Source organism: Budorcas taxicolor, chromosome 4, assembly GCF_023091745.1.
Source record: "Budorcas taxicolor isolate Tak-1 chromosome 4, Takin1.1, whole genome shotgun sequence".
NCBI lineage: Eukaryota > Metazoa > Chordata > Mammalia > Artiodactyla > Bovidae > Budorcas > Budorcas taxicolor.
This window is the reverse complement of record NC_068913.1, coordinates 59,431,333-59,459,110: the sequence shown is the minus strand read 5'-3', so window position 1 is coordinate 59,459,110 and position 27,778 is coordinate 59,431,333. Positions and strand designations below refer to the sequence as shown.

Here is a 27,778-nt window from a genome sequence, read left to right as displayed (position 1 = left end):
ATAAACTTGTGTACTTGTCTGAATAATTCTGCAGATTCCTCTTAGGTTTTCTAACTAGACAATAATACACTTGAGAACAAAAAAACTTTGGAATTTTCCTTTCCAATTGCCACATTTTCTATTTTTGCTTGCCTTAATCTGCACTGGCAATGACCTTTAGCACAGTGTTGAACAGAGGTGGTAAGCTAACCGTCTTGTCTTATTTCTGATTTAAGAGGGAAAGCTTCTAACATTTCTTCATTAAGCATGATAGGTGCTGTCAGCTGATGATATTATTTCAAGAAGTGAAATGATGTGATCAGAGTTTTTTTAAGAAAAACTCTTGCTGACAGGAGGATGAGTTGGAGCAGAAATACCTAGGAACCGTATTATAGGAATCAATGTTATTTCGTGAAAAAGTGATGGGGCCTGTGATGCCCCATCAGTAGAACACACCTCATGATTCTGACTCTGACACTGTAATAAAGAATTCCATTTTCACTTGTTTGATTCATCAAGTTAGACAAATGTTAGCATAACACAAACCCACATGGGTCTTCCAGTGGATAATATCTAAAACTATGGTTATTTTACTTCATTACAGACTCCATATATGGCTCCATTACACAGAAAAGAATTGTCTTAAGTCTTTGACAATCAAACTGATCTTTTAATTCTCTTGCAAATTTTTCAGGAAATAGCCCAATAAGATGTTGACACAAAGCAAAGCCATTTTTTAGGACTAAGTGGACATGGGTTTGGGTGGACTTTGGGAGTTGGTGATGGACAGGGAGGCCTGGCGTGCTGCGGTTCATGGGGTCACAAAGAGTTGGACACGACTGAGCGACTGAGCTGAACTGACTGAAGAAAAGCTTTAGGAAAATTAAAAATTTCTAAAGAAAGTCATCTCTCAGAAGCTCAGTAGAAAGACAGAGTCATTTACATTGTTTTGCATTTGCATATTGGTAGACAGGAAATAGTCCATATAAGTAAATATCTATTGAAATGAGGAAATTCAGTCTCAAACCTTAAACTGCAAAGTATTCAAGAGCTGATTTTTTTTCTCCTTATATTGTTTAGGCTAGTCAGTAGATTTTTGTTCTCTTTTGAGCTCCTTATATTTTTCATTTTATTTTTCTATGTAGATGTGTAATATAGACACTGATTATGTCTTATAAATAATAAGATAAGGATTTCAATCCCACTTAAAATTTTTGAGAATTTGTAAAACTGCTAAATTAATAATACTGCATATATTTCACTAATTTTCGTCTCCTGACCTACTGTCAGTAAATATAACATTTCTAGTGTAATGGACATGTTTAATTCTAACTAAATGGCCCTAAGGGACAGTATCTGCCATAGCAATGAAGTTTAATGACAATTCTGAAAATGAAATCATGTGGAAAAAGATTTCTATGTAGCAGAATAATTAAAACAAACAAAATTTGATTTGGTAGAAATGGAAGCTCAGTTTGTCTCTGTTCTCATGGGGAGGAAGATGTACTTTACCACTAGCTCTAGTTGGTATTATGTTTCCATGCTCTTTAAAACAATCATATATATATACATATATAGATGTAATTTATATAGATGTTCTAATTGTATTATAACTAAATCCAACTAACAGTGATGCTGATCCTAAGGGATTTTTGTGGGGTTTTTTGTTTGTTTCTTTTTGCTGTATGAACATTTCTCTGTTTTGAATATTGCTCCAGAGAATTGATTCTTTTCTGAGATTTAGCACTTTGGATATACAGATATTTTCATTATTATGGTATTTCTTCTCATTGGCTTTGGCCTTTTTATGAAATACATGCTTTTGTCTATACCACCCAAGTAAGAATTATTCCTAAGTAAAATATGTGAGGTTGCTAGGTTCTGGCACTGTTTAAAAGAAATTGTGAAAAACAATTGAAGGAAAACACCAAAGTAAGCTTTTATGATTTTAGGAACCAAGGGACTTCTATCACAAATATTCTTCTACAAAGAGAGATTGTTTTAGTTCCTAACAAAAATTGTAATGAACAATAGCATGTACTACAAGGAAACTGGAAAATACAACCAATTAAAGTCTAAGCAACACATTTCAAAGAAAGTGTGAACAGAACACTTTACTTGAATTCTGTCAACATGGTCTAATGACCTTTTTCTTTATTTGAAGATGGCTGATTTTAAATAAAAGTTATTCTATCTGCAGAAGAGAATTTACACAAGGAAAATGCTACACTTCAACAATACATAAAATGAAATGTCAATTCATTCTCATAAGTCCACAAGAATATTCTGTACTGTTCAAACAAAGTTTTCAATGCAGCTGAAACATATTAACCACTCCAAGCATAAACCACTTCATTCACAAAACATGCAGTATCCAGAGGTTTTTTGCAGTGTGAGATTATGTAATAATTATTATTATTATATATACTAATTATTATTTTCATGGATTCAGAACACTCTGTTTTACCAAACCCTCTCAGAAGACTTTGTAGGTTTTCTTATGGGTTTTCAGGACACAAATATCTACTCCTCTAAGATGATCTGTCTCACACCTCTACTTGGATGCTGTATTGTTTTCTGCCCTATTATTTGTCTGCTTCCTTCCAGGCTGGGCTTATACCTCAGTCGTTTTATCTATTGACACACTTATGCCCTTTCTAGGCATCAAGGCATCTCTTGATGATAGTGGTGAAAGCACTGGGGAGACTCCCAGGTTCAGTGCACTCCTATTATCCACAACTTGAATCTCTGTCCTTACACTCTGAATCTTTCAAACATGTCCCCAGACTCCATTCCAAAGCTTCCCTTTGTCAGTTGGTCTATATAATGTTAACACTCCTTCCCTTACTCTTCCTTTTAGCCTCATTGTATCTCCAAGAACCTTATTTTGTTGCCCTAATCACATACTGTATTTCTTCTTCTTTTTTTTTTTTCACCAAAAATCCATAACATAGGGAGAAAATTCAAAACAGGAATGACTAATAAACCTCTTTTAATGTTCACTTCCCACATATTACCTACTCTAGTACTCTCTTTGTAGTCAGGACAATCCCCATCTCTCCTGATGCATCCCAGCCAGTACAATCCAGGCTAAAATCAATGTGGATAACTTAGAGATGTTCAAAAATTTGTCTTGAAGACAGAATGAAAGACTTACATGATAGGAAAACATACACTTTATTTTCCTCTCCTTTACTTTTTTGGTACTTTTGTAAAAAGTAAAAAATGTTTTGAATTTTGCTAAATTCAAAGGAGTTTAATGGAATTTTCATCTTCACTTCAATGCTGTCTTATAGATTATCATTTTTATATCATCAATCATTTAATTAAGAAAGAATATTGCTAATACTCAGTTATTTAAAAACTATTATCTGTTCGACATATTTCCTTCCAGAAAACATTTTAGGGGGCTAGTATTTGATTTAATTAGGCATCTATGAAATAAGTGATTGGGTTAGCTCTTTTCCAAATGACTTGGAACTAAAAAGAATTCATATTTAGTATAATTCCCTGGTCTCCTCTCTCAGATAGAGGCAGTATATCATACATAGTTTCTGCACCAAATTGTTCAGTTCTGCTTCATGGTTCCTACATAGAAATTGTTCACAAGGTGAACTATGACCACAAATCTAAAAGTCAAAACACTTTTATATCGATTAGAAAGGTCATGCCACCTGAAATGTTTTTTTTTCTTCTTAATATCCTTTGGTGAATGAAATTAAAAACATTATTTATTTTAGATACTATAACCCAAGAATTTCAATTATGACATACATTCTGACAACAAATCGTTATACAGCAAGTAATGAATGAATTTCAGTGCCTCATGACTTAAAACTAAATTAAACTAACTGAAACAAATTCAAAGATAGGGAATGTACAAGCTAAATGGAGGCCATAGAAAGGGTTAATCTATGTTTTCACCAAAAAGAATGGGTATCTATGAAACCATTTCAAATATAAGTAATAAAATGAATATTTATAATAAGTCAAAAAAAAAGAACTGCTACCTGTCTTTTTAATTGACGAACAGTCTGCTAATCTGAAATAGTTAAAAAATCACTATTTGAAAATTCATAGCTATGTGCACACACATACAAAAAAAAAAAGCGTGACTTTTATGTGCTTTCCTTCTAAAGCAAGCAGAAAATTCAACAATATCTACTGTAATCAGTTACTTTTGGGTGGTGGCAAAGAACATACCTCAGTAGAAATTACATTAATTCCATCTACACAGAAGTAGGGATGGTAAAGGGAAAGGCTATAATGTCTTTCACAGAGCAAAAAATTATTAAGAGAAGTGCTTTCTGAATTTTCTAAGCAATCATTAGCTATCTTTAATGCATACTCCAGTGAAATCAAGCAGTAATATGTACTGAAAAACATTTTCAGACAATAATTAAAACCTTAAAGTATACTAATGAAGTATATTTTTCACACTGGAAATCTGAGCTAAAGTCATACATTAGTGAATCCATATTATGAGAAGATTGGACCTTTCTATGTACAGAGATCTTCCATAGAGACATTCACAATTGAAACATTTTCTACCCAATCACATCTGTGATATCAATATTTTTCCCTTTGGCCATGGCACTATAAACCATTTTTAGAGAATTTAGAATGAAACTTAGAAGTCATTACTTTAATCACCATTATCTTATTTTTTTGAATATTTAGTTTTCTTCTGATTATAAAGATAAAAACTTGCTGTAGACCTTTTACAATATAGTGAAGTGCAAAGGTATAAAAAAGAACTGACCATAATCATAACTCCTGGCTCAATTAACATAACATTGCAATCCATTTTTCCGTTTCATGTACTCACTTAAAACAATATCATGAATGTGCTGTCATTAAATTCTTCACAAATACAGATTTTTAATGACTGCATAATATTTCATCCTATCGATAAAACATACTTAAATTGTATTCCTATTTTAGGTTGCTGAAGATGTTCTTTAAAAATTATATATATATATATATTCAAAAATACATCATTGTTTCTAGTGAACATCCTCAGCAATCTGAAATAGAAGTGCATTAAGTAAATTATATGTGCTGTGGTCCATGGGATCACAAAGAGTCGGACACAACTGAGCAACTGAACTGATGCTCGTTACATTAAATATCTGTTTAAGATGTATGGATGTGAGAGTTGGACTTTGAAGAAAGCTGAGCGCTGAAGAATTGATGCTTTTGAACTGTGGTGTTGGAGAAGACTCTTGAGAGTCCCTTGGACTGCAAGGAGATCTAGCCAGTCCATCCTAAAGGAGATCAGTCCTGGGTGTTCATTGGAAGGACTGATGCTTAAGCTGAAACTCCAATACTTTGGCCACCTGATGTGAAGAGCTGACTCATTTGAAAAGACCCTGATGCTGGGAAAGATTGAGGGCAGGAGAACAAGGGGACGACAGGGGATGGGATGGTTGGATGGCATCACCAACTCAATGGACAAGAGTTTGGGTAAACTCTGGGAGTTGGTGATGGACAGGAAGGCCTGGTGTGCTGCGATTCATAGGGTCGCAAAGAGTAGGACATGATTGAGCGACTGAACTGAACTGAAAGATGAATTCAGAGGAGAGGAAATTCTTCCTTTTATACATGAGGAAATGTAGACCAGATAAGTTATGTGATTGATGAGGTCCCAAACTAAAGTTATCTGATTTTCCATTTTACTATATCTATGTTTGTAAAGCAGTCTACTGGATTCTCTCCATAACATCACCCTCTACAAGTTAAAAGTGCAGATTTTGGATCTCATTCTGTTGTAATGCATTCTATTACTATAACAACTTTGCTATCTTTAAATTTATAACCCATTACTCATCTTTCATCCATAAAACTATTTAATTTCCTCTTGAGCCTACATACAGTGGCAATAAACCAAATCAGAAAAGAAAATTCAAATATTAAAAATTAAATAGGAAATTTTAGAACAAATGAGGGAAAAAATAGAGTAAGACATTCTTTTCTTCTTCTTTTCTAGATTACAACTAAAAATTTACTTGAACATGGAAAAAGTCATCTCAAATGTGATTACCCGTAGGCAATAAATTAAAATAAATTGAAGAGATTCTATGATAAAGTATAATTACAATTCAAAAAGTTAAAGCATGTTAAAAATAGTTGGCTACAATTCTGAAGTTATTTGGGAGGGAAACGAAGGGTAAATGCTTCAGTCAATTTCTACAAAGTCAGGATAAGCATCCTAGAGACAATTCTGGCTAACTTTAGATAGGGAGCTTTCTTCCAGGAAAAGTGCATTCCGTCTTCCAAGGGGGAGAAATAAATCAACAATCCAGAAAGCCTGAAACTTTCTGACCTTCCACACTCTCCAGTATTACTGATGGATAAGTCAAAAATTTCAACTGAGAATTACTGGAAAAATATAACAGCTTTCAAGTCCATACGCATTTTAAGATTCAAGATTATTTTGCTTTTTTAGAATTGTAAAACTTTAGTTGTTATTTTTTAGAAGTATAAAAATATTAAAATAATTAAAATATTCAGATAACCATTAATTGGTCAAAAATATAATACGAAATCTCTTTACTCAAACATCAGAGTTTAGCTTTAAATAAAAAATGGTAGGCCTTTAATTCACTTTTTTCCCCCTCTATTCTTTTAAACTCATTTAGGAGCATCATTACTAATCACTATTCCTAGTGAATGCTATTGGAATGTAAATATGAAATCTACTGTAAGGGTAAAAATATATGTACTAAAAGTCATAAATACAAATAGGTTAGTATTTGATGTGACAAACGCTTTCTTTCATTCTAGTACAAGTTCTTCATCTAATTTTGACAAATAAAAACAATACAAATTAAGTGAATGGAAATTTATAGTTTATTCCAACTTGTGAACCCAAAGCCATTCTGCATCTATATATTTATATCCATTATAAAAAGAAGAAAATCACTAAATTTCAAAGTGGTTCTATGTCTCTGACTCATATTACTGGTTCAAGTTGTAAATTCAGGTATATCTACTTTAAAAACTATGTAAATCAATGGCATTAAGGTCCTACACAGAATATATTTGTCAATGTTTTGCATATTGTAGTTTCTTATTGTAACAAACCCGATGAGACTGCCCTTCATACATGTCTCTCTCTTTTTCTTTCTCTCTTTTTTTAAGCATATAAGTGACAGAAGATATTTTCATTGCTGATATATTTTCAACTTACATAGGTCTACTTAAAGTTCAGTGGTTCACAGTACTACTATGAAGTACACAGCAGGAAAGAGAACCCAGAAAGAACTACACAATAGATATGATCTTGAAGGCTGGAATTGCAATTCCCAGTATTCTGGCTATCAACTCTATTATTTTTCTCTCCCAAATAAGAAAGTTTCTGGAATACAAGTAACTGACAATAATACTAATTATATAGATAAGATTGCATTGGCTTCACTTAGAAATAAAGAAAAAGCAACTCAATTTCAAGCTTTAGTACTTAATAAATTAGTAATTATTTATCCCACTTGTGCAACAGATAACAGAACAACATTTTTAACACTTCATTTCAGAGTCATCCTCACAATTAAAACCCAAACTGAAACTTACATTTTAATGTGGATTTGGCCAGCATGATACACTTAATAGATTTAATTTTATTGATACAAAAGAAATAAAACTGCTTTTAGGTAATTTATTTTCACTTTCAAATTGCTACTAAGTTTCTTCATGACAGTCACTTTTACTACACTCTTCAAGGGATCCTCTACAACAATTTCAATCTGTTCACTTCATCTCTGATACACCTTATAATAGTTAAATTTTATTTTTTTAATAATTACTATGCAAAAGCAAGAAAGACCTTAGGTGTTTTTATTATTATCATTGCAGCTAGAAAAAGAAGTAGATGTTGTCTTCTAAAGTTCCCTTTCCACTTCACACATAAACACTTATCCAATCCCAAGCCTCTTGTACTTTTAGTCAAAGGTGAGTAAAGTGACTTCTCCTGCAGTGATGGTAATAGTGGTTCCTCACAACAGGTGAAGAAAAATGTTTTATATAGACCACCAACCATTTAGTTTCAGACAAAAGGATGTGAATAATACTTTTGCAAACCTATGTAACTAATGGAGCTCAATATTATCTTTTATATACATACAAGTATGGACATGTCTAGATATAGGAAAATCTAATGGGTTGAAGATCTAGGATTTTAAAGAGAGATAGGTGACTAGATAATAGAACACCAACATTTTTAACACTTCATTTCAGAGACACTTACTCTCTCAATTAAAACCCAAAGTAAAGTTGACATTTTAATGTGGACTTGGCCAACATGATACATTTAACAGATTTAATCTTATTCATAAAAGAGAAATAATGCAGTTTCCATTAACTAAAATATTCTTTTTATAATGAGTTATTGCAGGGGTTCATAAATAGAGCACTTCTGTATGCATTCAAAACTGAAAAAAATGTAAAATATGAATTTAGTCACATATTTTATGGAATATAAACATGGTATAAGGAACACGAGCATTTCTGTTATAAATTAAAAGCTGAAAAATGTTACTTAACCAATATAATTTCCATTATAAATGCCTTTTAAACTACTGACTTAGAAAATTGATGTCCATAGGTCTTTTAAGACATTATTTCTGTTAAACACTAATTGAAAACATAAGGTACAAAACATTTATGGGAGAAAAAAACAACCATTCCTATTGAGACCATAGCAGGCTGAAAGCATCACTTGACTGAGTTGTCTAATATGTATGTCTCACTCACACACACACCTACACACCCACTGACAGCTTACATTATTCATGGGATATTTAAAAGGAAATTTTCAAACGTAAAGTGTCCCACTGTAACATTTGTGGCCAAGTCTTGACTGGGTTATCTGAGTAATGTCTGTGATGTACTTCTGTTTCTATATTTTAAATCCAATAATATCAATAATAAGATGACTTACCGGCCCAAATGAATTACTGTCAAAACTATGTCCATGATGATCACCTTCAACCCAGATGTGACCACGGGGGACTCTGACATAGCGGTTTTTGTGTCCTATAGTTCTAGAAATTAAAACAAAATAATAATAACTATTGAGAAAAGATCAGAAAGGAAAGAGCTCAAATATGGAAGCATACAAACTCAGAAAGGACAAAACTGCTATTATAAAAATGCAACAGATTATTATAGGTTAAGTGTAAGGCTACTGTAGTATTTTATTTTTAAATAACATGTGGTTAGGACAGACTGGTTCCAAATAGGAAAAGGAGTACGTCAAGGCTGTATATTGTCACCCTGCTTATTTAACTTCTGTGCAGAGTACATCATGAGAAACGCTAGGCTGGAAGAAACACAAGCTGGAATCAAGATTGCCAGGAGAAATATCAATAACCTCAGATATGCAGATGACACCACCCTTATGGCAGAAAGTGAAGAGGAACTAAAAAGCCTCTTGATGAAAGTGAAAGAGGAGAGTGAAAAAGTTGGCTTAAAGCTCAACATTCAGAAAACGAAGGTCACGGCATCCGGTCCCATCACTTCATGGGAAATAGATGGGGAAACAGAGGAAACAGTGTCAGACTTTATTTTGGGGGGCTCCAAAATCACTGCAGATGGTGACTGCAACCATGAAATTAAAAGACGCATACTCCTTGGAAAAAAAGTTATGACCAACCTAGATTGTATATTAAAAAGCAGAGACATGACTTTGCCGACTAAGGTCCATCTAGTCAAGGCTATGGTTTTTCCTGTGGTCATGTATGGATGTGAGAGTTGGACTGTGAAGAAGGCTGAGCACCGAAGAATTGATGCTTTTGAACTGTGGTGTTGGAGAAGACTCTGGAGAGTCCCTTGGACTGCAAGGAGATCCAACCAGTCTATTCTGAAGGAGATCAGCCCTGGGATTTCTTTGGAAGGAATGATGCTAAAGCTGAAACTCCAGTACTTTGGCGACCTCATGCGAAGAGTTGACTCATTGGAAAAGACTCTGATGCTGGGAGGGACTGGGGGCAGGAGGAGAAGGGGACGACAGAGGATGAGATGGCTGGATGGCATCACTGACTCGATGGACATGAATCTGAGTGAACTCCGGGAGTTGGTGATGGACAGGGAAGCCTGGCATGCTGTGATTCATGGGGTCGCAAAGAGTTGGACACGACTGAGCGATTGAACTGAACTGAGGACCCTGTAATCCTACCCACAGTATTTTGTTTTCATATTTTTGTAGGTAGCATTTTGTGCTTAAACAAGATACATTAGTACAAGAAAATTGTTTGCTACTTAATTCATAATATCCTGTATTTTTTTTATAAAACCCAATAAGCCCCAACAAAATACAGATCTATTTCATTTCTGACATTTGCTTTTACCTCATTGGTCATCTTGCCCAGCTGCAGTCTTCACTTTTTTAGTCAAATAAATGTCTCAAACCAAATGACAGAATTTTCATAACCTCTTAATGCTTTAAAATTCAGAATATTTAAGAAAGAAAGCTAGATAATTTCTTCAAAGACACACTAACAATGTCAACTGAAAATTTTTGATTAGTGCCATTTTATTTTATAAATCATTCTTGAAAATGAGAAACTTTTTAACAATTTTGAAGACAGTATTTGGAGAGCAATGATCAATGACATACATTTAATGAAATATTCTATCTTCTGAAGTCTGACAAGAAAACAAATAAGGAAAGGCTCTCTCATACTGTGTTGGTAGCAATGTAAGATGATACAAATTTCTTTTTCCTGTTTTGACATTTGGGGTAGACTTTTGTCAAATTTATTAATAAACTAAAATATATGTCTCTTTTAACCAGTACTCTTGCCTGAAAAAATCCCATGGACAGAGGAGCCTGGTAGGCTGCAGTCCATGGGGTCGCTAAGAGTCAGGCACGACTGAGCTACTTCACTTTCACTTTTCACTTTCATGCATTGGAGAAGGAAATGGCAACCCACTCCAGTGTTCTTGCCTGGAGAATTCCAGGGATGGTGGAGCCTGCTGGGCTGCTGTCTATGGGGTCGCACAGAGTCGGACACGACTGAAGTGACTTAGCAGCAGCAGTAGCAACCTAGTTATTTACTATTAGAAATACATTCCAAGGAAATAATGAGAAAAACTAACAAATATTTATTACCAGATATGCTCAATATACAGAGAAGGCAATGGCACCCCACTCTAGTACTCTTGCCTGGAAAATCCCAAGGATGGAGGAGCCTGGTGGGCTGCAGTCAATGGGGTCGCGAAGAGTCGGACACGACTGAGTGACTCCACTTTCACTTTTCCCTGCCGTGCATTGGAGAAGGACATGGCAACCCACTCCAGTGTTCTTGCCTGGAGAATCCCAGGGACGGGGGAGCCTGGTGGACTGCTGTCTATGGGATCGCACAGAGTCGGACATGACTGAAGCTACTAGCAGCAGCAGCAGCAGCAGCGTGCTCAATATAGGCCTTTTATAGCAATAAAAAAGTATCTTTTTAAATAATCAATAAGGGATGGGTCACATAAATTATAATATTACTAAATAAAAGGGATGAAATTAGATTAAATATTATCCTAAGCCTATAATAATTCCTTTTCAGAGACTAATTGTTTTCTTCTTTTATTCCCAAAAGAATTCCAGAAAATATCTAGCTTAAAGAAACTTTGCAGTAAATGATAGTTGAATTAATAAATGTCACTCCCAAGTCTATAGACTTAACCCTAGAGTCTGAGCTTTACACATGGTTCATGGAGGTGGAGTCTCAATCAGACCATTTTTGTTAGTAAATTGTATATGTGCAAAAGAATACATTAAAAAGGAAAACTATACATAAATTGGTGCTATAGAAATTGAAACTATTCATTATCTAGAATGGTTTTTAATTTTCAAGATAATTTCAGTGTTGAATTACTTTGCCTTAGATCAGTAAATCATTCATGCAAGGAAGCAATGCTGTGGCCATTAGAAGCCCACAGTAAGTAAATGACTGCTATTTATTTTTAATTACTACTGGGAAGAAGAGTTTCAGCTTTTTAAAGAAAAGCAAAACCAAGTTAAATATATCTTACTGTCATACAAATGTTCTTCAATTAAAATCAGTCAATTAGTTCTTGACATCACTACTGCTTTTATTATGAGACTCCTTCTAAGAACTACTATCCCAACATCAAGTGTTAATGATGTGGAAAAAACCCTTTTACTTACTTGTTGGCAAAGCACATTCTCCTGATAAGTCCAAATATTGGTTTACCTTATTAAACTGGCTATTTTGGATAAGGACTTAGAAAGGAAACAATTACCCATTTTGTCTACTTAAATAATCATTCAAGCAGAATTATGAAATAAAACTAATCATCTCTGCAATTATAGGGTAGGTTTTAAGTCAAGCATATTGTTTTGGAAACCGAATCTGATATAAAACTTAGACTCAGTTTCAATGCCATATAAACCAAGAGGTTAAGATATTTATGATAGAAAATCATAGTGTCATAAAATTACCAGTGATAGTTGCACATTTTCTTGCATTGACTATCTTATTTAAAAATTGTAAATACATGGAAAAGAATGCATGGTACAAAGTGCTCAACAAACATTTGTTAAATGAATGACCAAAGTGAAAGTGAAGTCGCTCAGTTGTGTCCGACTCTTTGTGACCCCATGGACTGTAGCCTATCAGGCTCCTCCGTCCATGGGATTTTCCAGGCAAGAGTGCTGGAGTGGATTGCCATTTCCTTCTCCAGGGGATCTTCCCAACCCAGGAATCGAACCCAGGTCTCCCGCATTGTAGGCTGACACTTTTCTATCTGAGCCACCAGGGAAGCCCCAAATGAATGACCAAAGGAATGTATAACTGAAGAATGAAAAATACTGTCACAAAGATCGAATAATATAGTACAAAGTACATAGAGTCTTGAAATAGACTAAACCAGTTTTAAACTGGATGCTATTAATATTACTTACAAGTAATCCTGTGCAAGTTACTTAGTTTCTACCTCTATTTGTATACTTTTAAAATGGGACAGATTAGACATACCCTAACTTGGAAGGAAAGTTATGACCAACCTAGAGAGCATATTCAAAAGCAGAGACATTACTTTGCCAACAAAGGTCCGTCTAGTCAAGGCTATGGTTTTTCCAGTGGTCATGTATGGATGTGAGAGTTGGACTGTGAAGAAGGCTGAGCGGTAAGAATTGATGCTTTTGAACTGTGGTGTTGGAGAAGACTCTTGAGAGTCCCTTGGACTGCAAGGAGATCCAACCAGTCCATTCTGAAGGAGATCAGCCCTGGGATTTCTTTGGAAGGAATGATGCTAAAGCTGAAACTCCAGTACTTTGGCCACCTCATGCTAAGAGTTAACTCATTGGAAAAGACTCTGATGCTGGAGGGATTGGGGGCAGGAGGAGAAGGGGACAACAGAGGATGAGATGGCTGGATGGCATCACTGACTTGATGGACATGAGTTTGAGTGAACTCCGGGAGTTGGTGATGGATAGGGAGGCCTGGCGTGCTGCGATTCATGGGGTCACAAAGAGTCGAACACGACTGAGTGACTGAACTGAACTGAACCGAACTGAACGGGGTTGAGGGCAGGGGAAGAGGGTATCAGAGGATGAGATGGCTGGATGGCATCACTGATTGAACACGAACTTGGACAAACTCAAGGAGATGGTGAGGGACAGGGAAGCCTCGTATGCTGCAGTCCATGGTGTCACAAAGAGTCAGACACGATTGGGTGACTGAACAACAACAATGGGGTTGAGAGAAGGCTTAAGTAGTTAGATGACAATATAACAGAGAGGCTGCTATAGAGTATAGTCTCTGCAGACAGTCTATCTTGGAGTTGATATCTGGCTTAACACTTTAAAGTTTATGTAACCTTGGGTAAGTCGATAAAGGTCTTAAATGTCAGTTACCATATTTGCAGAATGGGGCAAATAATAGTACCTAACTCAAAAACTGTTCTATGGATAAAAGTGGCATGTATTAAACACTTGATAAATGGATTCTCTTAGAAATGAGACTTTCTAAGTAAAGCACTCAATGTATTTCTAATGTATAGTAAGAACTCAGTAAGCTCAGTAAGCGGTAGTTATTATTGCTATCATCTTCTTTGTCCACTATTTTCTTTCATTTTATAATTCAGAATGTGTTCAGTTTCTACTGCTTATTAGCATCAGTCTTTTAAAATTACCTGAGCTATGCTTCAATAATTCCTTTTCCCTACATTTGCACTGGCCTTGTAGACTATTTTTAATGGTACAGTGAATCTTATTTTTTCTTTTATTCTTATGCCCTTCTGGGACATTCTAAAACTTATATGTGAAAACACAATATATATGCTTGTGCATATTCAAACACTCAGAGAGTACTAGGTGAAAGCACAATCTACCTATGCTTTTACTTACTAACCACTTGCATATTTGAATGTTGCTATGCTAAAAGAGAATGGTTTACCTAGACACTAGACAGCGTGTGAGCTATAGAACCCTGCTGAAATGCATCCCATATACAGAGTGTATATTTTTCCCCCTCAGGTTTCAATCTAACTTTTAAAAAAATAACCCAAAGTGGCTTTGAAAAATATGATGTTAAAATATTGAGCTGGTTCTCTTTAGGACTGTCAAAGAAATATAATACTCCTAATAGAATATCTCTAGAGAAGGAATTTTAAATAGCTTTGTGCTCCTGAATTCACATAAAAGAAAGACAAGATAATCTTTTAGGTGATTTAACAGTTAAGTGAAGTGTCAGCCTACAAGGTTGTATGTATCTATGGGTTGCAAATAATTTTGGTTTTGACAGACAAAAATTAATTCTGTATGGTATTCTAACTATCTATCTACAAAAAGGCATTTTTTTATACTAGTTCTACCAAGACAAGTTACCTAGGTCTTATAAATGGAAAGAAGAATGATTGCTTCCAATTTGATTTGACCTTGAAAACAATGATTTTTTAAGTCTCTGAATATTTTGAGTCATCAATTGAACACAAAATTGTCTATATAATCCCTGATGTCACAAGAAGGAAACAAATTCATATTTAAAGTATCTCATAAGCACACACACATAGATATTCTTAATGTAGGTAATCAGTATTAATAAATCATGATTGTTTAAGGTATTTTTAATTATTTATTTTTCAAAGAATTCTGTTAATTTATTTTCATTGTGCAAAGTAGATGCTGCCCTGAGGGTGTTCACTGGACATTCCCAGGATCCTAGATCCCTGAGTTTTCATTGTCAAGAGGGATTAAGAGTACAGAGTTCAGGGCTGTGTAAGATCAAGAGCTAGAACCAGATTGCTCTTATCATCATTAATAGACTGGACTAGAAAAAAAGATACCTATCATCAGGAAAAGAAAATGAAAAGAATATTGCCTGTCTAAGGCAGGGGTCCCCAAACTCCAGGATCTAAGGCCTGGTAATCTGAGGTGGAAGAGAAGTAATAACAATAGAAATAAAATGCTCAATAAATGTAATGCACTTGAATCATCCTGAAACCAACCCCATTCCCAGTCCATGGAAAAACTGTCTTCCACGAAACTGGTCGCTGGTGTCAAAAAGGTTGGGGGCTGATGATCTAGGGTGATTTCTGGAAGGGAAAAGATTCTCCCTTGAAAATCCACATACCACTCTCAAAGTGTGATTGGGGTTAAGATTTACATTGCTTATGGTTTGGAACAGTTAAGAATTCATTTTAAATGACTCCAAGAATCTGGCAGAAGGAACTATAAATCTTTTCAGGGATAATCTGTCAATTCAGAGTTTGAGTTTTCAAGTTTTCTATAAATAAGTTCCTACCAATAGGCACTTACTATCCAAAGACAGAAATCACAAGGAAGTAGCCAGCATTAATGAGTAAGAAGGTGTGTTAGTCATTCAGTTATGTGCAGCCCCATGGACTGTAGCCCTCAAGCTTCCTCTGTCCATGGAATTCTCCAGGCAAGAATACTGGAGTAGGTAGGCTTTCCTTTCTCTAGAAGATCTTCCTGACCCAGGGATTGGATGACTATAAATGAAAGAAAGAAAAACTGCCATATCTATCTAAAAGATTGCTTAGACTTTAGCACAGAGAGATAAGGAAATGAAAAGTAGGAGAGATGGAGAATGTTATTAGAAAATGTAATGTCAGTGTAATTAGAGTCCCAAAGGAAGAAAATAAAAAAGCACCAAGGAAGATGTAACATTTGAGAGATAGTAACATACTTTTCTACAAATGATAAAAGTATGACTTACAGCTTCTGTAATCAAAGTAAATCACAAGTGAGATAAATAAATAGAAAGAAATCACACTGTGATATACCATAATAAAACTGCAGAACACTAAGAACTCCTCTTCCCTAAAAATTTTATAAGAGCTGCCAGACCAAAAAGAAAAGATTACTTTCAAAGGAATAATGACCTGCCAACAGAGTTTCCTTGTTAAGACAGAAACATCATTCAGCAATTTTAAGTGTGAAATTCAATGAATTTTCAAAATCTACCCAAGCACATAATCACTAGGTCAATATATGAAACACCTGAATCACCCAAAAATGTTTGGTCATGCTCTTCCCCAAGCAAATCTGCCTCCATCTCCATCCTTGGCTCCAAGTTGAGTTTTCTGTCACTATGTTGCTCATTTACTCAGTCGTGTCCAACTCTACAATCCCATGGACTGCAGCACACCAGGCTTCCCTGTTCTTCACCTTCTCCTGGAGCTTGCTCAAACTCATGGCCATTGAGTCAGTGATGCCATACAACCATTTCATCCTGTTGTCCCCTTTCTAGAATTTTATATAAATGGAATCGTTCCATATGCATTCCTTTATTTGCATTCCTTTATTGTTTTCGAACGTACTCTATTTGCTTTTGAGATTAATCCATGTTGCTGCATATATTAGTCATTTGTTACTTGTTTCTTAATACTATACTACTATAGAGGTATGTCAATAACACAATTAGTTTATCATTAAGTAGTTCATGGACACGGGTTGCTTCCAGTTTCTGGCTATTATAAATAAAGCAGCAATGAACATAAAAATCGAAGAATTGATGCTTTTGAACTGTGGTGTTGGAGAGGACTCTTGAGAGTCCCTTGGACTGCAAGGCGATCCAACCAGTCCATTCTGAAGGAGATCAGCCCTGGGATTTCTTTGGAAGGAATGATACTAAAGCTGAAACTCCAGTACTTTGGCCACCTCATGCAAAGATTGACTCATTGGAAAAGACTCTGATGCTGGGAGGGACTGGGGGCAGGAGGAGAAGGGGACGACAGAGGATGAGATGGTTGGATGGCATCACTGACTCGATGGACTTGAGTCTGAGTGAACTCCGGGAGTTGGTGATGGACAGGGAGGCCTGGCATGCTGTGATTCATGGGGTCGCAAAGAGTCGGACACAACTGAGCGACTGAACTGAACGTAAAAATATTTGTGTGGATATATGTTTTCATTTCTCCCGGGTAAATATCTACAAGTGAAATAGCTGAGTCATATAGTAACTGAATGTTTAACCTCATGGCAAATTTGTCAGACTGACTTTCAAAGGAGCTGTACCAATAGTATGTGAGTTCCAGCTGTTCCACAAACACTTGTGATGTTGGTGTTCAGTCACTAAGTTGTGTCCTACTCTGCAGCTCCATGGACTGCAGAACACAAGGCTTCCCTGTCCTTCATGATCTCCTGGAGTCTGCTTAAATTCATATCCATTGAGTTGGTGATGCTATCTAACCATCTTATCCTCTGTCACCTCCTTCTCCTCCTGTCCTCAATCTTTCCCACTATCAGGGTCTTTTCCAATGAGTCAGCTTTTTGCACTGGGTGGCTAAAGTATTAGAGCTTCAGCTTTGGCATCAGTTCTACCAATGAATACTCAGGGTTGATTTCCTTTAGGATTGACTGGTTTGATCTCCCTGCAGTCCAAGGGACTCTCAAGACTCTTCTCGAGCACCCCAGTTCAAAAGCATCAGTTTTTTTGGTGCTCAGTCTTCTTTATGGTCCAACTCTCACATGTGTCCATGACTACTGGAAAAATCATAACTTTAAATACAGGGACCTTTGTTGAGAAAATGATGCCTCTGCTTTTTGATTATGTTGTCTACGTTTGTCATAGCTTTCCTTCCAAAGAGCAAGAGTTTTTTAATTTCATAGCTGCAGTCACCATCCACAGTGATTTTGGAGCCCACGAAAAGGAAAAGGAAATCTGTTACTGCTTCCACCTTTTCTACTTTTATTTGCCATGAAACCAGATGCCATGATCCTAGTTTTTTCAATATTGAATTTTAAGCCAGCTTTTTCACTTTCCTCTTTCACTCTCATCAAGAGGCTCTTTAGTTTCTCTTTACTCTTTGCCATTAGACTGGTATCTTCTGCATACCTGAGATTGATACTTCTCACCACACACTAACACTTGATAAATATCATTCTTTTAACTTTTGGTGGCTGTGGTTTAGTTGTTAAGTCACGTCCCAGGGACTGTAGCTTGCCAGAATCCTTAGTCCATAGGATTTCCTAAGCTAGAATACTGGAGTGGGTTGCCATTTCCTTCTCCAGGGGATCTTCCCCACTCAGGGAGCAAGCTCGTATCTCCTGTTTGGCAAGTGGTTTCCTACACTGAAGGTTGATATTTTACTGACTGAGCTAGCAGGGGCGTACAGTGGTTGTAATGTGCATTTCCCTAGCGATTAATGATTTGGAGTGCTTATTTATCCTTTGTTTTCTTCATGGGTGAAAGATCTATTAAATTTCTTTAAAATTAAATTTTTGTTTTTTTGTTTGCCTTTTTATTATTTAGTTGTATGATTTCTTTATACAGTCTTTATAAAATTTACCAGAGTTTTGGCAAGTATTTCTTCCTAATACGTGGCTTTTTTTTTTTTTTTTTTTCATTTTCTTAACAGTGTTTTTCTTCAAAGAACAAATATAGTAAATATTGATGAAGTTCACTTAGCTGATTCTTTTCTTTCATGGTATTTGCCTTTTATACTTTAAGAAATCTTTGCCTAAACCAAAATCACAAAGATTCTCTCCTTTTTATTCCCCTGTTTTATAGTTTCAGTACTTACAAAAACTATGGTAAGAAAGTTCAAATTTATTTTTCTTTATTTCATCTTACTTTTCTTTTCTTTTTGCATGTGGAAATCCAAATTTTCTAGCACTCTTCTTTGAAAACATTATCCTTTCTTTATTAAATTATCTTGTGCTTTGGACTGAGTTACGTGCCCTGAGAATTCATATATTGAACTCTACCTTCCAGTGTGATGACATTTGGAGATGGAGGCTATGGGGAGGTTTATTATGTTTAAATGAGGTCTTAAGGCTAGGCTCCTCATGATGGGATTAGTGCTTTTATTAGAAGAGACCACAGAGGTGGCTCATCCCCTGCCTCCTTCTCTACTACATGAACAGTTATACTAATAACATGTAGGAAAGGAGAAACATGTTTGTAAATAAATTCTCCCTGGTAGTTCAGACAGTAATGAGTCTTCATGCAACGTGGGAGACCCAGGTTCAGTCCCTGGGTCGGAAAGATCCCCTGAAGAAGGAATGGCAATGGCACTCCAGTATTCTTGCCTGGGAAATCCCATGGACATAGGAGCCTGGCAGGCTACAGTCCATGGGGTCCCAAAGAGTCAGACATGACTAAGTGACTAATCCTCAACTCAAGGGAAGAGTAGGTATACATATTACCTTTAGACTTTGTTAACTACATATTTTAAAAGTTTTAAGAGTAATAATGTAGTGTATAACTTCCAAGTCAAATAAGAAATAGTATGTTAAAATAGCCATTAAGGCAAAAGAATGCAGGAGAAGATGAGAAAAATGGGGAAAGTAAGATCAATAGAAAGCACAGAAATCAGATGGCATATAAATATATCAGTGATTATAATAAAAGTAAATGAACTAATCTAGCTGTCTGGAAAAAAAAAAAGAACTGTTCAACTAAGGAAAAATTCTAGTTATGTGCTGCTTATAAGAGAGATACACAAAGCAAAAGGACATAGATACATAGAGAAGTTGACAATATAATAATATACTATAATTAATATCAGACAAAATGCAAACATTTCTGAGATAAGACAAGTTGCAATAGAACCTGATCATGGAACACTACTGATGTCTAGTTTACCCTATAGAAGGATTTTAACCAGAAAAGTGAGCCTAGAAGTCTTTAATGAATAAAGTTAAATTTTGGTCCTAAAGTCCATGGTTGGGGTACTGTTCTAAAAACTGCAAATAATTCTGTTACCACAATGAGACAAGCTTTTTGCTATTCAATTCTCTCTTGTCAGTATACATGTTGCCAATCATTATGTTATTTAGCAATTAAATGCTGAAATATGGAGACTCAGTTTTCCTTTCTGTGGAGCTTGACTTGAATTGGAAATGAAATATATGCAATTAATAGAGGCTGAATTTAAGCAAATTAAGTGATAAAATTTCTAGGAAGTTCAATCGCATATAGCTAACTATAAGGATTATGTCTTTTAGGCTCACAGTTGGAAAGACCCTAGCAGTGATCTAAGATAACTCCTTTTTGCACAGACAAAATGGATACAAAAAGCATGTAGGTGAAATCACCTAATTAGTTAGTGGCAGGGCAAATGCAGGCAATGAAAACCAGATTCCATAATTTCCTTTCCATTGCATGGATCATAAGTACTTGAGATTTCAAAGAATATGTCTTAACATATTTTGCTGAAAAAAATGAAATGTCATTTTCTAAATAAACTATAGCCTGTTGCTAGGTAATCAGAGAAAGTCTATTTAGCTCATTTAAATTAGAAATTAGATTTATACATCTTTACAATAAAGTTACAGAATTAATTTTATAAATTTAATGTGAATGCTCCTACTACAGCTAAGAATTTTTTTTTTTTATTATGAATAGTTTTAATCAACTTGTTTAGTTTTAAATAGAGATTTCAGGTTTACATTGAGTTTAGAAACAGTTATTTATTTCTCGTTGCAGACAAAACTAAACTCTACATCTCTCTTCCCGAGCGAGGAGCTGGGTGAAGCCACAAAAGCTTTGCTGGATAGTCTCGGGAATCTGGCCCGAGAGGTAAGTCATATCTTTTCAGTCTGAGGGGGCAGACCATCCATTATGACTTTTTTACACCCTGAACTTGATTCAGAGAGTCCATTTGATATGCATGTCATAAAAAATGTAAAATCAACTTTAGAAGCATCTGTGACCTTAAAATTACTTGGTTTGATCTCCTTACTTTATTTTTTTTTCTTTTATTTTTTTTTTAATTTTAAAATCTTTAATTCTTACATGTGTTCCCAAACATGAACCCCCCTCCCACCTCCCTCCCCATAACATCTCTGTGGGTCATCCCCATGCACCAGCCCCAAGCATAGCAATTTACAAATTCAATGCAATCCCTATCAAGCTACCAGCCATATTTTTCACAGAACTAGAACAAATAATTTCAAGATTTGTATGGAAATACAAAAAACCTCGAATTGCCAAAGCAATCTTGAGAAAGAAGAATGGAACTGGAGGAATCAACTTGCCTGACTTCAGGCTCTACTACAAAGCTACAGTCATCAAAACAGTATGGTACTGGCACAAAGACAGAAATATAGATCAATGGAACAAAATAGAAAGCCCAGAGATAAATCCACACACATATGGACACCTTATCTTTGACAAAGGAGGCAAGAATATACAATGGAGTAAAGACAATCTCTTTAACAAGTGGTGCTGGGAAAACTGGCCAACCACTTGTAAAAGAATGAAACTAGATCACTCTCTAACACCGCACACAAAAATAAACTCAAAATGGATTAAAGATCTAAATGTAAGACCAGAAACTATAAAACTCCTAGAGGAGAACATAGGCAAAACACTCTCAGACATAAATCACAGCAGGATCCTCTATGATCCACCTCCCAGAACTCTGGAAATAAAAGCAAAAATAAACAAATGGGATCTAATTAAAATTAAAAGCTTCTGCACAACAAAGGAAAATATCAGCAAGGTGAAAAGACAGCCTTCTGAATGGGAGAAAATAATAGCAAATGAAGCAACTGACAAAGAACTAATCTCAAAAATATACAAGCAACTTATGCAGCTCAATTCCAGAAAAATAAACGACCCAATCAAAAAATGGGCCAAAGAACTAAATAGACATTTCTCCAAAGAAGACTTACGGATGGCTAAGAAACACATGAAAAGATGCTCAATATCACTCATTATCAGAGAAATGCAAATCAAAACCACAATGAGGTACCACTTCACACCAGTCAGAATGGCTGCGATCCAAAAATCTGCAAGCAATAAATTCTGGAGAGGGTGTGGAGAAAAGGGAACCCTCCTACACTGTTGGTGGGAATGCAAACTAGTACAGCCACTATGGAGAACAGTGTGGAGATTCCTTAAAAAATTGCAAATAGAACTCCCTTATGACCCAGCAATCCCACTGCTGGGCATACACACCGAGGAAACCAGAATTGAAAGAGACACATGTACCCCAATGTTCATTGCAGCACTGTTTATAATAGCCAGGACATGGAAACAACCTAGATGTCCATCAGCAGATGAATGGATAAGAAAGCTGTGGTACATATACACAATGGAGTATTACTCAGCCATTAAAAAGAATTCATTTGAATCAGTTCTGATGAGATGGATGAAACTGGAGCCGATTATACAGAGTGAAGTAAGCCAGAAAGAAAAACACCAATACAGTATACTAACGCATATATATGGAATTTAGAAAGATGGCAATGACGACCCTGTATGCAAGACAGGAAAAAAGACACAGCTGTGTATAATGGACTTTTGGACTCAGAGGGAGAGGGAGAGGGTGGGATGATTTGGGAGAATGGCATTCTGTCATGTATACTATCATGTAAGAATTGAATCGCCAGTCTATGTCTGACGCAGGATACAGCTAAGAATTTTTTGAGTGATGAATATTCTTGATATATTTTTTCTAAATTTGAATTATAGGAGTGTGCGACAAAAATGAACTGTGACAATTTCCTTAATATACAGAATGTTTTCTCTTGTTAAACATGTATTCTGAAAATACTGTGTACATAAAAACCAATGCAACTGTTAGTGAGAACTGGAGAAAGATATCAACAATCAGATTCCACCCATGCTGTATCAGGCATGTATTTAACCCATACTGAGGCCATGTCGATTGATCCAGAAATGGGGTGGCAGTTTATGCTGTTATTTCGTGTATTATGGTTAGTTTGTGAGGATAAGGTTATGAACAGCATAAAGGTGTGGGCCAGAGCACGGAGAAGAATAAGATCCTGTCCCTTCTACCAAGACTGTAAATTATACCATGATTCAAAACATAAGCTACAAAGTAAAAGTGAATTTGCTCAGTCGTTTCCTACTCTTTGCAACCCCATGGACTGTAGCCTACCAGGTTCCTCTGTCCATGGGATTTTCCAGGCAAGAGTACTGGAGTGGGGTGCCACTTCCTTCTCCAGGAGATCTTCCCGACCCAGGGATTGGACCCTGGTCTCCCACATTGTAGGCAGAAACTGTACTGTCTGAGCCACCAGGGAAGTCATAAGCCACAAAGCAGTCTATAAATAAATATATATAAATACACGTATACACATATACAGTCTAAACTACCACAACAAAATTTCACAAGTTGGAAGCATCTGCCAGAAAATAATTGGTAAGTGGAGGAATATATAAGTGAAGGAACATCAAATGTTGCTAACTGCATAGGTATTCAAAGTATGGTGTTGTTTTAGCCTCAAATAGTCAGAAAAAGCATTGTGTCTCTTTGAATCAAGATGTGAAGAACAGATAAAAACAAAAAGGTAAAGAACGTAGTGTGCATTTCAAATCTCATTCACTTACAGACAAAAACAAAAAAATGGATTTCTTTTTTCTTACTACTTTATTTTCTGAAGATACGCCACTATAAAATAAGGGAGATACTTTAGAAATCACTTTCTCATTAAGACATTCAATTGTTATATTTATATACAAAAATGAAATGTATTTAAATTATTTTATTCTGAGTATATTATTGATTTTTCTCTTAAATATTCTATCTGTTATTATAGTATGCCCTAACTTAGATCATATTGAGTCAAAAATTTTAAGGTAAATATATTATTGAATTATAACATAATTATAAACATTATATAAGCTATCTGAATATATAAATGATAAATCCATAAAGAAAATAATGTATCTAACACACATATATTTAAAATTAATTTTTTTGCTAAAATGATTATCAATTATACAAAATATCAAAGGTGTATATACCATAATCAGTGGATCTTATCACATAATAAAAATAGTGACTTATATTGTTATTCCATGCATGGCTTCCTAGCAAACCAATTTAAACAGAACAGTGAACTTGTAATGCATAATTTTATTTTTCAGAAAAATCAATATGTATTATAAATGGTATTGCTACACTTGTTTACAAAGTTCTCTTTTGAAATAATTTCCTGATTGTCCACTTCATTTATCATTTAGTTTCAAAGGTTTTTCCCACATGCTAGTTTTAAAGGGGGGAGGGACACATTTCAGTGCTTTTTTAATGTAAGGTCCAAAAACACCTAGTTATTATAGAAACTATGAATAATTTTCCTTCTGTTTGCTCTAATCTCAGTTTTATAACTTTAAGTTTTTAGTGTTAAAATAAATGGTTACTATTTATTCCCTACAAACAAAATTAATGACCCTTTAGATTAATTACCAGTAAAACAAAATATAAATGCCTCAGAGCTAAGGAGATCATAAAACAAGGGGTCTTCTTTAAAAGTATCTCTTTAGAATAGGAACAACAGATAATTTTGAAGCTGGAAAGCAGTGTGGCAGAGGGCAAATTAATGTGGGCTCCCCAGCTAGACAGACTTTTGGTGAACTCCAGGTGTGCCACTTTCTACTTGCATGGCCTTGAGTTCACCTGTTGTAACAGATGATAATACTATCTGCTTCATAGAGGCCTGATGAGAGATGAGATAATGCATGTAACATTTTTAGAATAGTATCTGGCAGAATAAACTCCAATAAATTGTCATCAGAATTAAGGAATAAGCTTAGCTGTTCTTATGATATAGTAATTAATGCAGCTAGGAAAACAAAAAAGCTTTTCTAAATCAAATTAATTCCACAAATATTTATTAAGTACCCAGTGGTATCTGGAGAAAGGAATGGCAACCCACTCCAGTATTCTTTGCCTGGAGAATTCCATGGATAAAGGAGCCTGATGGGCTACAGTCCATGGGATCACAAAGAGTCAAACACGACTTAGGGACTAATACATACACACACCCTCCAGTGATTTCAAGAAACTGTTATATACTAGAAATGTAAACATAAATATGACACAGTCCTTCCCTGGAACAATTTGTAGCTTAGCCAGGTAAACAGACAACTTTTTAAAACATAACAGTTTCAACTCAAAGTGGTAAGTCAATGTTATAGGGGCAGAGAGGGCAAAATAAGGAGCTGAGTAAGAGATATCCAAGTCAGCTAGGATTACTGAATAGTTTTTCAGGAAAAGGTGACACTTTTCATACATTATACCCATAATTCTGAAATTAATTATCAACATCTATGAATCACATGATGAATATAAATTGTCACCATCCCTAAACCACCAAATTTAAGCCAAGGAATAATTTTGCCACTGTGGATGAAGAACATCATCTGCCACATCAGTAAACAAAGGATTTCAAGCCATCAGCCACTAAGGCAGCCCCCTCCCCAGCCCTGACTGTGTGCCCTGAGAGGGTTCAGTATGGGAAGACAGGATACAGGCCCTAAACAGTTAAACTATAAATCAAAGAAGTGATTTCAATGAGCCCTGACAGACTCTGGCAATCTTCCTATATATAGAAAAGCACTAAATTCATTAACTTGAGATGTCTGGTTTTCTTTAATTAACAGTAATCTTTTGATGTCCTGAGTATCTGGGTTTTGTTGTGAAACCCCTGTGTATCGACTCCTCCCTTACCTCTTGGGAGCAGTCGCTCAGCATTACCTGAGAGGCTGCCTCCCAGACTTGGGTCTTCAGAAAATCTTTGAATAAAACATAATTCTCAACTTTCAGGTTGTGCTTTTTTTTCCCAGCTGATACAACCATTAATAAACCAGTATTTTAAATCATTTTTAAAAATAATTTGAAAGCTATATGTATAAGCTAGAATTGAGGAAAGCTTTTCAAAGCAAGACTAAACCCAAAATTATAAAATAAAATATAAAAATACCTGAATATTTAAGAATTAAAAACTTTTTGTATCATAAGGTTTAAAATCAGCAGATTAACACTACTTTGAAAGGAAGCTGCACAAATGGCATATAAAGGGATAATACCTATACCATAAAGGAGCCCTCACAAAGTCACTCACATTAAAAAAAAAAAAAAGGGTAAAACAATCCAACAGAAAATGGGTACAAGATATAAATAGGCAAGTTACTGATGAGACATATGAAAAATTCACTAGCAGTCAGGAAAATACAAATTAGAGTAAACACAAGATAATACTTTACAATCAACAGCTGAAAAATTAAAAAAGAGCTTTAACATCTGCAGGTAGCAGAGGTACAGGAAAAGAATACTCTTTTACTGGCAACAATATGAAGATTTATAATCTTTTTGGAAAGCAATCTGGCAATACCTATAAAATTCTAAAACTTCATTTGTCTTATGACCTAGCAATTCCAGTACTGGGATTCAATGCCATAAAAATACTTGTATAAGGACACAGGTACAATAATGGTTATTACAACATTGCTCATGATGGCCAAAAAACTGGAAGCAAAGATAATAACTACAAACAGAGGAATTATTTAAGAAATGATGCCAGACCCCATGTCACAGAATGCTATTCAACCCAGGAAAAGAACAAAAATAAAGCTATTAATTGACTTGAGAGATTTTTCCAAAAGCATTGTTGAATGATAAAAGTAGAAAAGCACATGTGCTATTTTTACTTTTGTGAAAGAATGATGACAAAATATCACCATATATGTAAATGTGAATATAGGAAGTATTTTGTCAGAATAAAGAAAACCATATTCAGAAGAGGCTGTAGATCTGAGAGGCGGGTGAGGAAAACAATACAAAGGAGAAAGAAGGAAGAGTAAAGACAATCAGCACACGCACAAAAAAATCAAAGAGCATTTCTAAATAAAGCATTATGGTATTACCATACCTATGCCTTCCTGAAAACTTTAAGTAGATTCATATAAAAATAACTAAAATAGACAAAATGCAAATATACGTATATGTGTGTGTATATATATATATAAAAAAGCAAAACATAAACATTTAGAGATGAGCTAAAAAGCATCGTTTCATAGCAGGGAAACTAGACAAAAAATAACAATAAGGAGTAAAACAGACACTAATTTATAAAAGCCAGAAATGTTAATTGGGTGTAATATTTCCAGAGGTCCTCCCACTTGGGGTCTTTCTTTTTAGGCTGAATGCATCAGCAGATAAATGTTGCAAGGCAGCAGGGACAAAGGGCATACCAGTTTACAGAAATATCTTTTATTTTGCTATACCTAAGAGTCTTTAAGTAGCCATTCACCATTCTAAGCAAAGGATCTGTCAAATGTTAGTTCCAGTAAGATAAGTCATTTGTACTCAAGTTGTGATTATGAAATGTCTTTGTATTTAGAAGTCAAAAAATTTAGATTCATCCACAGATACTGAAGGTTAAGAAAGGCAAATTTTCATCTCTGCCCTCTTAGACTGTTCAGCAAGGCCTGTGAAGTAAACTGACTTGAGCATCCCTGGGTTTTGGTATTTGAGGAGGGTCCTGGAAGCAATTCCCCTCTGATACTAAGGGACAACTAACTGGATGCAATTTATGTAAGTTTTATGGTATATCAATTCAGTT

General features: G+C 35.2%; 1 protein-coding gene across 1 annotated transcript in view; it reads right to left on the bottom strand.

The window, feature by feature from the left end:
* The window catches only part of IMMP2L (inner mitochondrial membrane peptidase subunit 2), a 954,974-nt gene that overhangs the window by 220,659 nt on the left and 706,537 nt on the right, over positions 1-27,778 (bottom strand). The window contains exon 6 of the mRNA XM_052638691.1: positions 8,918-9,020. Coding sequence (XP_052494651.1) covers positions 8,918-9,020 — 103 coding nt within the window. The remainder of the gene's footprint in view (positions 1-8,917; positions 9,021-27,778) is intronic.